Raw genomic sequence first — 14,175 nt, 5'->3', positions numbered from 1 at the left:
CATTCACAAAGAAAGAGGGGGTGGGGGTGCAAGTTGTTCAGCTACTACGCAAATTGATAAAATCTACAAAAATAATAATAATAAAATAATTTAATTTAATCTAAGTATTTAAGGTTTTTTTTTTTTTTTTCGCTGCAAGGCGCTGCCCAAGTAGCTGCCTGTTGCAGCAGCTCTCTCTTCTTTGTCCGTTTCTTGTAATTTTTTTCTCTTTTTTGTAATCTTTGTATTTGGAGTGGATCATTACTTTGTACGGTTCATTTGATGGTCATGGACACCAAACTTTTTGTGGCTTCAGGGATATTTTTACTACTTTCTCTTGTGTTTGTCTGGAGATCCTATATGTATCCATGGCTGCATTGTTTACATGTGAACTCAGCTGTTAGCAGCCTGTAGCATGTCAATGCTAACTGGTGTAAGGCCTGATGATTTCCCTCAAAGTGAGGAGGAGGAGGTGAGGACGATGTGCTGGTTCTCGGGTGTGAGCTGGGAGGTGACGACGTGGACCTGTCCTTCCATCCATCGTTGTTGGGAACGTGGGATCTATCTCTGGTGGGATGGACGAGCTAGCCGTGCTAGCTCAGCGGCAGAGGGGCTGCCAGAGGGCAGTGGCATCGTGCTGTTCACGGACGTGGCTGACGGAGCTGACATCGGACGCCGGCGCCACATTGGAGGAGCTTCACCTGCAGTGGGCAGACACGATCCAGGAGACAGAGACTGAACAGACTGCTGGGGAGGCTCAGTCCTGGACCCTGTGGAGGTGGAGACTGGCTGGGCTGGAGAGTAGTGGACGGGATGTCGTCATCTATTTTCTTGTGGACCTTTTTGCATTTTCTATACACTTTCTTACTTTTGTTTTCTTAAATGCTGCTGTGACTCCTGAATTTCCCCTCGGGGATAAATAAAGTATTTTCTATTCTATTCTATTCTATTCTATTCTATTTAAATACTATATATTTTAAGTATTTTGGAATAATGTATCAGTAATGTAGTTATACTCAGATTTTGAGGTCCATTTTCTCCCTCATTCTAAAAGAAAACAAAACACCAAGCTATGAAGAAATGAGTGCACTTTTTTACTCTAGTCTCCGTCATTTTGAAAAAACTTGTTCTGAATAAAGGGAATTAAAGAAATGAAATGTAAAATTTTAATCATAAAAATAATTGTCATATAATCCATTTTTCAAAATAATCGTTAGTTGCAGCCCTAGCAAGTTGTATCATGTCTGATTCGAGTTCATAGCACACAAGTTTGTATTCTGGGGTGTTGTTCTGGGGCTATTTAGCTCATGAGTTTTCTGGGGGAATAAGTGGTCCTTGGTCTGAAAAAATTTTGAGAAACACTGTTTTATCTGATATAATTATCGTACAACTGATCAACCAACTTCACATCAGACACTCAAAAGAAAAAGATGCCCCTGAATATTTTCAGTCCGTCCTGTCTTCATTATTTATTTTCCTGATTAATGAAACATCTATTAAATTATTAAATATAGTAATAAAAGATCCCTGGGACGTCTTCTAAAGGCTTTGAATGACTGGTGCTGGAATTAACAGTGACACTCAATCAGTCATAAGAAGAGCTGTGGATTCATTTTCTGGCTATCAAATAATAATGAGCACCATAGAATCCAGATTATCAGTCACAGCAGAGGGGAAAAAGAGATTTCCACCATCTACCTGCCTTGATTGTTTTGAATGCATATAGAAAAATCTGCAAGGCTTAGTTTCTTGGTGAATGTGTGGCTCTTTCTACGTCCATTTGTTTTTGCTATGTGGAGTTAGCCACCCTGCTAGCTTCTGGTGGAGTAGACAGGCTCAGCCAATGGTAACTTACATATCTGTAAGCTCTGGATCAGCTCCCAACAATACATTTCCCCACCTCCGCTGGAAACAGGTCGTCTTAGATTGAGGAGTCTTTCAAGTCAAACTAGCACTTTATGAGGTCAACTTGCTTTAAAGTAAAGTGTGTAGAAATGGGAAAGCCAAGTAACCTTTTCCTGCAAGGGATCTTCTGTTTTTCCAGTTTTCATTGTCAAAACAATTCATCAATTTCTCTTTGTTGTCGCACAAGATACATTTTTGGTTTGATACAAACACCATAAACAGTATGTAATTCATCCATTTTGATACTGAAGAAACACAGTAGTGCAAGGTACCTTTGTGAAAGTGAACCCACTCCTTATGTAGGTACACAAGGCTCATCCTGAATCAACAAAAAAGGAGTGTTTTTATTTCCCGGTGATTAAACTCAAATTTAAAAATGCATATTATATTCTGTTGCAACCAAGTCTTTGTAAAAACAAAAAAAAGGTCTCTGAATTCTGTGTACTCTACTTTACCTTTAAACTAAAACCATAATCATCACCATCTTTGAATACATAATTATAACCTAATGAATGAAGTTGTGGTGAAGCCCCAAGGCTCAATCTTGGGATTAACATATCTTTTTGTATGTATTTTGAACAAGCTTGGTCATTCACAGCAGAGAATTGTAGCTCCCTATTTAGATGTTAAAGTATTCATATAGATAATTGTACACCAAGTTTTTGTTGGGTATGATACTAAGTCTTTCAATTTCAGGAGAATGTGCAATATGCAAAAAAGACTGAAGATGTGGTGCATCTAAATGACTGAAGAGTCTGAATACTGTAGGTAAAACCAGCACAGATTATCAGCTCTGGTCTCATTGTGTAGACATGAAGCATGAGCACAGTTCAGGCAAACAATATTTTAAAGTTATTGTTAAGATACCAAAACAATAATGAATTCCTTTTGTTGAGTTATGTTTGTTTTCCCCTCATCTGCTTCTTTGTTGACCCTGAAATCCAAGCTGCTGTGTCACTATGAAGCGTTTCTATCTATGTGTCGATGGCTACTCTTGATTTCCATCTTAGCAGACAAGTCAATCCGTAACCCAAACACAAACCAGACATGAACCAGACACAGGTGTTTCTGTAGATAAATTTAAACTCTGAGTCCTTGATTCATATTCATGAGGTGAAGCATCATCTGTGTTTACATTTTTAATCTATACTCAAACAAAATGTATCAAAGAGTGGCAGCATCACATGGGGCTTCATTTTATGGACGATTTATCTTTGTCTAGTCTGGAGGATTCAGCCAAATGTGTAGTGGAAACTGCATTCCTGTTTGAAACCACGGCTTAGCATTGTCTGCGACTATTATCCTAATCAGAGCGAGGGGGCCCTGCAGTCTCAGGGGGGGCGGGGGGCATTTCTTACTCTCTGTTGGCAGGCAGAGAATATCTCAGAAAATCACCTTCACTGGCACCAACTTTCTGGACATGGTGGTCTAAAGTTAGCTTCAGATTGGGAAGAACTTCAGGATCAAATTTAAGCATGTATGTAGAGTCTGACAGAGGAGAAGATCCTAGTACAAGTCTGAAATAGTTCCCGGTGTAAAAGAAAAGAGTAAAGGGATTAACAACTGATTGAAAGCTGCTGAACAGAAATGTGATGATGAAGCTGTTTATCCCGCTCTGGCACACAGAAAAGTTCACACACATCAGAACGAAGAAGTAGCGAGCTGTGATCTGTCAACACAACATGACAATCACTATCAGTATTATCCAGGGACCACCCCCTCTTATAGTCTAAGTGGATTAATGTGTGTGTGCATGTGTGTGTGTTTCTATTTAAGTCACCCTGTGACAGAGGAGGGACAAAGGGGTGCAGGAGATAATATTAGGTTGTGTTTCTCCCTCTCCATCACTTTGTGTCAGTCTGCACGCACAGCATCAACACAAAGAGGTAAGATACTCTAAACCTCTGCAACATGAATCCATCCAGCAGCTGGTCATGATACTAACACTCAAACTAATGATGGGTTATATGCTGTATTTGATTTGATCCAAAAAAAAAATTGATTTCACCTTTGATTTTACAAATGCAGTAAAACAGAAATTATTACTGAGCCTTTGCTACTATTCAAAGTTTTACTTTTAAACCAGCATGAATGGTTTTTAATAAACCTGCAGCAGAAATCTGAATTTATCACAATTAAAGGACAAACTATTTTGTGTTTTGTTGGGCAATGCTTGCCCACTGTGTATTGTTATATTTCACCAATCACTGAGTGTTTTGGGGGTTTTTATGGTGTAATGATCATGCTTCAATAACACTTTGATGCAGATAAATGAAGTTCCCACTGCCCCTGGCATATTCTGTGCTAATTTCCCGGTGAAGAGAATTTTTTTTAGGCTCTATTAAAAAAAAAAAAATAAAGGTAGGAAATAGACAACAAATCTAGGATGTGGTATATTTTTCTCATTTTCTTTTTATGTTTCCTGAGTTTTGAATTAATTCCAGATATTATATGCACCAATCTCAGACTCAGAGAGGCTACTGCTGATTTTTTCCAACACCAATAATTCTTATGATTATTTTCATGATTTATGAGTAAATATTTGTTTGTAGATCTCTGAGAGCCTATGGTGAAATCTTGTAAAAATGTGTCACCTTCCCAAAACCTGAACATACTCAACAACCTTTTTCTTTTAAAGCTCCTGTGAGGAACTTTTTCTTTGTCGACTTTGGCGCCCCCTGTGGACAAAAAGGTTACCTCTAATATCTTTTGTTCATCTTACCCTATACATGAAAATGAAGTTTCTTTTCAGAAAATGTCCCCCTGCCCTATCTTAAACCATGAATTACTCACAGCAAAGAAAGTTTATATCTTTCATAAGTCACCTGATCTGACTCCTACCACCCTCACAGTAGTTGCAGGACACAGGATTTTGTTCCAGATGTTAGCATTTGTGTTTGTAGGTCACAAAAAGGCACCGTTATTGAATTTAATCTGTTTCATTACCAGATAAAAACTGAACACAGGAGCTTTGAGTGAATAATTAAAAACTGAAACATTGAGAATTTAAGTTTTATTTCCTGATCATTTCAGTTCGAGTCAAAAAATTTTTTTTAAAGTTTCTTAACACCTACAGAAATCAATATAGCTTAATATAGCTTTTGTCAATATAGCTTTGCTACTAATCAATCTATGACTTGAGTATTTGTGTATATGAAAAAAATAACCTTGATTTTTAGTGTGCAAAAAAAAGAAGACGCAAATGATGATCAAAATTAAGTTACCACTCACCCTCTGTTTCTAGCTGGATGATATCAAACAATTCAATATTTGATATTTTAATGTACAATTTAATGCCAGCTTCACTGATTTGCAAATAAAAACACCCAACATGTGGATCACCTCATAATGAGAACACTAAAAACAGCATTCTGATATTTTATAGAGCAGATTATCAATAAGGCTAATAAAGACTGAATTTAGTTATAAGTGGTTTTGAATACATGTTAACGTTCGTCCCTCTCTACATTTTGTGAAAGAAACCCATTATTCTTTATCTTTTTCCTCTCGTTTATACTGATAAGTCAGCTGATAGCTAACCTCAGCCAAACATCCTTAAACATGTCAGTCATTGTGTTCTGGGAAGAGGGGAGTCCGTCTATATTTGTGTCTTTTATCCTCTGGAAAGTGGGGTGAAGGCAGGAAATGTTATCTGTCGCGTTGAGGCCTTGCATGCTTCCTTGTGCCTGCCGTCACTTTGCTCTCTGGCAGATGAGAGTGTTATCAGCACTGAGAGGTGACTGCGTGAGTCTGTCCAGCAGGCCTTACTACGAGCATGACATGACAGAGCATGAAAAAACAAACAAAACACTGAGAGGCCACATGGGGCGAGACATCACCAATGAACTCTGATTGAAACATGTTCAAAGACCATCAGATGTGTTAAAATATGTGCTGTATATTTCCATTGTGTAACTCTATCCTGCTGGAAGAATGTCTCCATACTGGATCTAAAAGGGAAACCAGAGTTAAGACCCTTTGGGGCACGGGACCTGAGTGGTCCCTATGGCTGAGCACTTCAGAGGCTCATGGTCTTATTTCTGTCTTCCAGGGGGAATCCAAATCACCAAGATGCCTGAGAGAGCGTGAGTGTATTGTGTTTCTATTATTGTTTCCATTCTCTAATCAGTGTGTCAGACATGTGCAGCTTGTAGGAATTATCTATAGAGGAACAAAGTGAAATTCAACACGACAGCTCTCCATTAAAATTATGTGACTGAATTCTGATTACTTTTCCTTTTGTGCCCTCCCTTTAATTTCTACCCAAAGGCCAGAGGTAAGATTTCAAAGAGGAGGAAATCAATTCACTACTTATTAAGATTTTATTCCTTGAAATGTCACTTCAAATATTAACGTATGTCATCTTTTTTTGTAGAAATCTAAAATCTCAGCATCTCGAAAGCTCATGCTAAAGGTGAGCTGTCCGTCGATTTTTTCAGGGAATGAATCTTCAGCGAGACAATCAGCAGATCTAATCGTCGTATTCACTTTGTGGAACTTTAGAGCTTGATGGTCGCTAAGGCCAAAGAGGAGCTGGAGCAGGAAATGGAGGAGAAAGAGGAGCAGAAGGCAAAGTATCTGGAAGAAAAATCCCCACCTATTCAGACCGGCAGCATGTCCTTAGAAGAGCTCCAGGTATGTTTCTACAATCACCTCAGACATATTCACATCTGGAACAAAAACTCTCTTCAACCATTACGAATGTCACAGATTATTTCCTTTTTTATATTTGCCAATATCATTAAATAACTTGTTCAGGTATCATCACTGAGCATTTTGTTGCTTAAAATCCCTTTTATGTGACTCTAGTGATGAGATATTGAATATGTTCTCTATTTCTTCACAGACGTTATGTGAAGAGCTGCATGCTAAAATCGACGTTGTGGATGAGGAGCGCTATGATATCGAAGCCAAAGTCATGCACAACACCAGAGAGGTAACCTACATATCACAGTCATTAAATCACACATTTTGATGAACATGTAAATGAATTTATGACTCTTTTCGTTCTCCAAAGATTAAAGATCTGACTATTAAGGTGTTGGACCTGCGAGGGAAGTTTAAGAGGCCTAACCTGAGGAGGGTGAGAGTCTCTGCTGATGCCATCCTGCGCTCTCTGCTGGGCTCCAAACACAAAGTCTCTCTGGACCTGAGAGCTAATCTGAAATCAGTCAAGAAGGAGGACACAGAGAAGGTTAGTTGGCTAAGGAAGCTTCTGTTAAATAGATGAAAAACACAGTAAAAAAAAAAAAATGATTATCAGCTTTTTTTTAGCTTGCCAAAAATCTTTTTAAGGAATTCTCAAAAGTGCTTCTGCTGAAAGAGAAAAGCTGAGAGTGGAGTCAAAATCTAGCTGCATAATTGAAAACTTCTGGATATAAGTAGCATCCATGTATAAACACAGTGAAACTGGGGATGACATCAAATGTTTTTGTGTGCAGGAGAAAACGGTGGAGGTGAGCGACTGGAGGAAAAATGTGGAGGCCATGTCGGGGATGGAGGGCCGCAAGAAGATGTTTGATGCAGCCAAAGGCCAAAACCAGTGAACACAAGCTAATACAGATGCTTCATTAAATACATTCACTGGTAAAGCAGAATGAATACAGGAGCACAAAATACTCCAAAACACAAAAATCACAAATAGTTTACAACTTCACAGAAGACTCTTTGTCATTAACAATAAACACATTTCTTCCATAATTCACAGTGTTGAGTTATGTCTCATTCTTACTAAAAAATAAATATGAAAATGAGCATGTGTGGGGAATTTTATGTTATTTTTTTTACTCTTTTCTTATTGAAATTAAGAGCTGAGAAGCTTTGCACAATCTGTTCTGAATACTTTCACAAACTGAAAATATGGAGTGTCATAAAACCTAAGTACAGTTGTCCCTTTAAGAGGCTGATTAACTTTTAAGGCATTTAAAAGATAAAGCCAGATAATGGAAGCTGGTTACATATTTATGAGAAATATGAAATTTTAGCTTAGTATTCAACCCAGGCGGTAGTTTAGGTTAAAGCTGATGAAAAAAAAATCAGTTGGACAAACTGAAACAGGTGAAAACTTAATTCTATTCTATTCTATCTGTGTTGAACTATTAACCTCCCAGTCAAAACAAGTCAGATATAACAACCATTGCTATTAAAATTAGTCGACATATTTTGCAATGTAAAAATAATTTGTCATCATTGATAAAGACGGAAACAACTACTGACACGAGAACCCTGCATTGGAAACTGTTAGGACAGCAATGAGCTACCTGCGTTAGCCTAGTGAAGTGAAGCAGTGATCTATGGCATCTCAGTTAGGGATAAATCCTTTAGGAAATTCTTTCCTCACATCACAGCATGTAAGGGACTCAACCTGGAAGCTCTCTTTGTTGGGGACATCGTCAAAACATCCAAAAGTCGAATTATTTCGAACATCCTTTGGCACCTCTCCAGACATTCAACCGTCGTTACCACGAGACGCTGATTAGAAGTGGGCGGGGTTTCGACGGTGACGCAGCCAATAGTATCCAACTGCATCCCAACCGTCACCGGGAAGGGTGCGATTGGTTTATGTCACAGTGAATGAATGAATGAATGAATGAATGATGTGATATTTACACCTTGTCTGAAAGTGTCCAGCAAAAACTAAACATTATATTCACATGTCTAACACGAACACTAAAAATACTGCAAGTAATTGCTAAATTAATTTTTCTAAAAATTGTTATCAATTATGACCAAGGAACGTAAGGGGTAAGTTGCTCTCCTGTTCGCTCCGTTGCATCTTCGTCAGTATTTGTCCTAAAAGTGCTCTTAAAGTGTCAAAAGTGTTATAAATCATCACATATTGTAACTCCGGTGTGAAAAGTTTCTAGTTTGAGTGTTTTCATGTGTTTGATAAGTGATAACGAACTTAAAAATGGCGTGACTAGCATAGCTGTAGTTAGCTGCTGATCAGCCAGATGTGCACGCGGTAGTCTCCTCTTTCTGATGTTTGACTTTGCTTGGTGTTTATGCAGGAGCGAACTGATGATCAGCAGTTTTGTGTCCCATACTGCAGGTATGTCTTGTAAAAAGTGTTTGTTGTCCTGTGTCTGTCCAATGTTGATGCCTAAACAGCAGAGTTGCTCTGTTTCATTATGAATGAATTAATGTTGTCTCTGTTAAGCCATTATTTATTGCTCATGGATATGTGTGTTTAGCTGTCTTAAATGACAAGTGCACATCTCTAAGCTATGTTTTGTACCGTATTTTCCACTATACGATCACACTTTGTTATTAAGGCAGTCTTTCATGTCTTTGCTGGGGGCGAACTGATGATCAGCTTATGAAGACACTTAGCCCTATGATTGTTTTGTGTCCCATTCTGCAGAATAAAACTACACCGATGCTCCCTCCATCCAGTGTCCTGGAAGCGAGATTTTTTTCCCCTAGGATGAAATTGGGAAATCCACGCCCCCAACCCAAGTGTTTTCATAAACAGCAGCACAAAGCAGAAGAGTGTCACACCTGCATTTATTTTAAATCAACAGTGGTATACACAGTACATACACACACACACACACACACATACACACACACATATATATAAATATAAATGTCACCCCCCGTAGGTCTGTATATCATATCTGAATCAGCACTGACCTATATTGATGTTTTAATCAGTTTTGTGATCATTAAAACACCCCTTTGAATACCGAATAAATAGGCACATCTTGTCAAAAATAACTATAAAAAAAACTAAAAACAAACTACAATGATTGGGCAAGAATTTTTGCTGAATTGATGCCACTATAGTGACATCAATTCACTGAGGGAGCTTCTTTTTTCTGCACCAAAATTACATGAGATCCTCAACAGAGAAATTTAATTCCAAACAGTGCTTTGTATGGTTTTTCTACCCAGGAAACAGACAGTTAAAATGCACCTTGGTCCATAACTCACTTGATGTCTCCATGAACCCACCATAGACTGTATACAGTCTATGCAGCCAGTCGTGGCAGCCTTTTTGTAAAAACGTCGCCATGACTGGCTGCAGTACAGGTTAAAAAAAAACGGCTTTCCAGTCATTCCAGATGGGCTGTGGTCAAACTTTAAAAAATTAATAGACCTCATAGGAATGTTTCTCACATCCAGTTGTTTTGGTGTTTTGAAGAGATCATTTGGCTGCCAATTGTATTCAAGTCCTCTTTTTTTCAGAGAAGTTTTGTTTTCATTAGTTATACAGGGTTAAAAACAAGGCTTTACGTAACATTTAACGATGATTGATAGCTGCCATTCTCGTGTTTTTCTCGTGGGATTGTAAAACATGTCGGGAGGTAGAGTCAACAAGTGATTAAACTCTGGAAAGGAAAAAAATATATATTTTTGACACCCAGCTCCACTCAGATTCTCCCAGAAGCCCTCATCGTCTCTACTACGCAGACTCTGGCTGCACAACTGCTTCAATGGCTGCGCCTGTGACAGGGGTATTTGGGCTTTAAAACAGTACAATGGTAAACGGCGGAGCCACACTGTCCACTCCAAAAACAATCTATGGAAACGACTCCTCCGTTTTTTAATATCCCTCAGGTTTGGAAGCTAAAAAAGTTAGAAATATGTGCTCCAAAATAAGTAAATTTAATGATTCTAAATTCTGTTTATTTGATCTTATGAATATATCTATGTAAATATTCATGATGCTACTTCAAGGACCTATGGACTATGATGTACTATGTTATATAAGTATTTTGATAACTGTGTAACTGACTTATGACTCTATGGTGATGTTTTGGTGTTAAAATGCTGAATTGACTTGTATTACCAGTTAAAACAGTCGGTTTAGATAGATTCCCTTTTTTGCCACAAGATGGCAGTATCAGCTTAAAGTCATTTCATTGTGAGGGTATCAGGTTCTGGCGTGACAATGGACCATTTGGATCAGGTACATCTCAACCAAACAGGGTGGAAAGGATTTAAAAATGATAGATAACAGGTGAAGTATTTCATTTGAGATATTTGTCCGGACTTGTAATGTTTTGGATTAACAGACCTAATGCTTTCTGATGTTTGTTTTAGTTAAGCCTGGTTCCAGGTGGGTGGGGTTTAAAGAAACAAGTAAAGCAGAACGTTTATTCAGGACTGTGATTGTCTGACTTTGAAATATTGCCAGACAGCTTTATTTGAACCGTCTCTGTGGTTGTAATTCACACTTTTAGAACATTTAGACACAGCATGTGCTAGCTGAGTTGATTATCTGCTTCAGGTGTGTGTCAGGTGACTTTCGAACTTTTCCTGGAAATTAAAAAACAAAACAAAACTGTGTGTTGGATTTTGAAACACTTGTGTTCAAACAGCCCAGCCCCTATAAACACAAAATTATTTAACTTCTGACATATATGTAAACGACCTCGGGACAAAACACAACTCAAATATTTGACACTTGGAAAATCCCCCCTGAGGCAGCAATAAGATTGTTTGAACATTTAAATTTAAGGGGCTTAACTACACACTGCATACACCCTTAGATGTTTTTTCATCCTCTTGTGTGTGCTCAAAAATCAAGTAACAAAAAGAGAAAAAGTATGTCTCAATCTGCATATAAATTTACTTGAGTCTGATGTCATTGAAAATTGCCATGTGTCTCCACTTCAGTTCTTCTCCTCTTTGGATTTAAATATTCACTAGTTGTCTGCACTTGGGTCATTCCTCTTTTTGATGTCTCAACAAACCTAACAGGAAAATTGATTCTTTTGTTTTACTCTTGTCTTTGATATTGACAGACAGTTTTGAGGCTTAACTTTTTCCTCCAATAAAGAAAACTTTGGATGATAGAATTTCACAGGATTTGACAAACTAGCATTAAAAAGTGGGTTACTAAAGCACAGACTTTGCACAGATTAACACACACACATTGAAGCAATAGTGTTTCTAATTCAAAGCTTTTAAACACCAAATTTCTTATTCTAACTTTTGGGAGCTGCAAGCCAACCGCAGAGTCAATTCATCCAGTCATTCAGTCATTTTCTACATCTTATCCTGTTTAGGGTCACGGGTGACTGGAACCTGTCCCAGCTGTCTTCCGGCAAGAGGCAGGGTACACCCAGGACTGGCCACCAGTCAATCACAGGTCTGACACACAGAGACAGACAACCTCCCACATGCACACTCACACCTACAGGCAACTTAGAATCACAGATTAACCTGATGAGCATGTTTTTGAACTGCGCCAAGAAAAAAACCTTGCTTGCATGGGGGAACATGCAAACTTCACACATTTCAAACTGGGATGGGATTCAAACTAGTGACCTTCTTGCAGTGAGGCAACAGTGTTAACCACTGCACCATTGTGCAGCCCTGTTATGACACAGAGATCTCCAAGTTAGTCTAAAGATATGACCAAGTCCTAGATAAGAGCTCATCTTCACAGGAGTTACAATTTCTTTCTAACATGCATAATGCAAAAATTGCAGTTTATTATGAAGGCACATAAGTAAAAAAAAAAAAAAACACAAAACATTTAGTTGAAAGATTTAAATTTTAAAGGGAGTTGAGTAACTGTTTACGTCAATTACGGCACCCCTGTGGACAAAGTGAACCTTTGACATCTTTTTCGTTGTGTATGCAAATGGTGGTTTTCTGACATAAAAAAAACAACTTAATCCTGCTTTCTTTGAACAGTGATATGCATCACTCAGTGTTAAGAAAAAAAATGTTTAAAAACTGTTAAAAAAGGTTGCTTTTCCTGTGTGCTGCTTTGTATCAGCAAAATTCAAACCAAAACATGTGTTTTTGCACAAAACTTATTGAATCAACTGTGATCAATTTTTTTCTACAACAAAAACAACAGATTTTAAAAGAATATTCAAATTTGTTTTCATTTCAACCTTTGTAAATTGACTCCTCGTCCCCTGTAAGCCTCTGAACTACTTGTGCAACTTGCTCTGACAGGATTTAAGACTCCAGAAGAACTTGTCTTCACTGACTTGAGACTCGAAATAGACCCACAAGACATCAAAACAAACAGTCACACAAACTGTAAACAAAGCCAGAGAAAAGGTCGGACTCCGAGGGGGAACTCTGTTCATGCAAACAGAGTTACATTCTGGCTTCAGCGTAGGAAAAACAATCTGTTGCGTTATAATCCAGACTGTGAGGTCAGGTTCAATATTAACAGCAGACGGAGGGAGTATCAAAAGACTTGGCGTGGTCACAAAGGGTGTTGTTGATAACACGTTGATGCATGCAGGGCTCAGAGGGCAGATGTTGAAGATTCAAGGCGAGGTTAAGGAGATGGAGTCACTTTTATTTTACTCCTTACTGGCAACCCGCTGTGGGAATAATGCTCAAATATTCGATTGCATAACACTTCCAGTTTGGGGAAAGAAATGCTGTGGTTATATAACCCTGTAAAGTAAATATGTGTGATTAAAGAGCCATTGATCAGGAGTCATAAAATGTTAATAATGTGTTTATTACACTTATAAATCAGAGCAGCTTTAGTCATCCTTTTGTATATTTTTGTACACCCAGGAGTGCAAGGATTAAATGGAGCCTTCCTCATGTCACAGCTGAAATACTGTACTGTAATCCCGTGCTGTTACGACTCGGTTCTGCCTTGTAAAAATAGACAATGTGAGTCCATAGAGAATGCATGTTTTCCCAAACGAGATAATGCCATGTGCCATCTGTTTGCAGGTATGTGCCCACCCATTGTAGACATGGGCAGTGAGCCGCCATGTGATCCACTCCTGGGTTTAAAAGCTTAAGGCCCACAGAGAGGAGCACAGGATACAATTCCCCATTGAGCATCCTCTGCAGAGCACGTCGCACTCTCTGGGTACGTCTGCCTGCTCCTCTTATATGCTTTTAAACATCTTTTCAGACACATTCATCAAAATTGAGCTGTTTTTTGATCCATTATTGTTTATTTTCCTTCTTTGGGTTGGATTTTTTTCTGCAGGTGTTGCATCCTAAACATGTCAGACACTGAAGAAGTCACGGATGAGTGAGTAAACTGTTAAAATCTGCAGAATTCAGAGCGATAACAAACCAATGCATGCACAGATGGATTCAATACTCACAAAACTTTTACTTGTCTGCTTTTTTTCTTTCTCTCAGGGGACAACGTAAGTCATTTTTTAGCTCACACATGTTGGCAAGATGAGTTTTGACAGTTTAGTCACAGTTTCAGACAGCTTGATGCTACATATCTGCTTCATATTTGCATGAAATTTACGATTACCCTGCATGCGAACAATTCAGAAATGCATAATGTGTCAATCTGATGAAAAGTATTTTTGTTGCATATTGACCTCTTCT

The 14,175-nt window shown here is 38.3% G+C and overlaps 1 protein-coding gene and 2 long non-coding RNA genes across 3 annotated transcripts; 2 read left to right on the top strand and 1 right to left on the bottom strand.

Annotated features, from left to right (window-relative positions):
- The first annotated feature begins 5,946 nt into the window (after positions 1-5,946).
- LOC141787540 (troponin I, slow skeletal muscle-like) lies at positions 5,947-7,430 on the top strand. The gene is made up of 6 exons (XM_074666025.1): positions 5,947-5,967; positions 6,260-6,298; positions 6,388-6,519; positions 6,731-6,820; positions 6,902-7,078; positions 7,326-7,430. The coding sequence occupies exons 1-6, from the start codon at positions 5,956-5,958 to the stop codon at positions 7,428-7,430; spliced, it is 555 nt and encodes a 184-aa protein (XP_074522126.1). The 5' UTR covers positions 5,947-5,955.
- Positions 6,390-8,346, bottom strand: LOC141787547 (uncharacterized). The gene is made up of 3 exons (XR_012598080.1): positions 8,145-8,346; positions 6,959-7,045; positions 6,390-6,462 (listed from the first exon to the last, which is right to left on the bottom strand). It is a non-coding gene; the product is annotated as an uncharacterized LOC141787547 (long non-coding RNA).
- A 547-nt stretch (positions 8,347-8,893) lies between these two features.
- On the top strand, positions 8,894-13,912 carry LOC141797253 (uncharacterized). Its single transcript, XR_012599002.1, has 4 exons — positions 8,894-8,935; positions 9,248-11,983; positions 13,552-13,693; positions 13,817-13,912. It is a non-coding gene; the product is annotated as an uncharacterized LOC141797253 (long non-coding RNA).
- Positions 13,913-14,175: the final 263 nt, after the last annotated feature.

The sequence above is a fragment of the Halichoeres trimaculatus genome, unplaced genomic scaffold (assembly GCF_033239565.1).
Source record: "Halichoeres trimaculatus isolate MK-OKI-2021-1 unplaced genomic scaffold, fHalTri1.1 fHalTri1_scaffold_1, whole genome shotgun sequence".
In the NCBI taxonomy this organism is placed as follows: domain Eukaryota; kingdom Metazoa; phylum Chordata; class Actinopteri; order Labriformes; family Labridae; genus Halichoeres; species Halichoeres trimaculatus.
This window is presented reverse-complemented; position numbering and strand designations above follow the sequence as displayed.

Bases quoted from the DNA above. Each gene is read 5' to 3' on its own strand.
- LOC141787540 (XM_074666025.1), top strand. The intron at 6,821-6,901 runs GTAACCTACATA...CGTTCTCCAAAG, and splicing joins TCATGCACAACACCAGAGAG to ATTAAAGATCTGACTATTAA. The intron at 7,079-7,325 runs GTTAGTTGGCTA...TTTTGTGTGCAG, and splicing joins AGAAGGAGGACACAGAGAAG to GAGAAAACGGTGGAGGTGAG.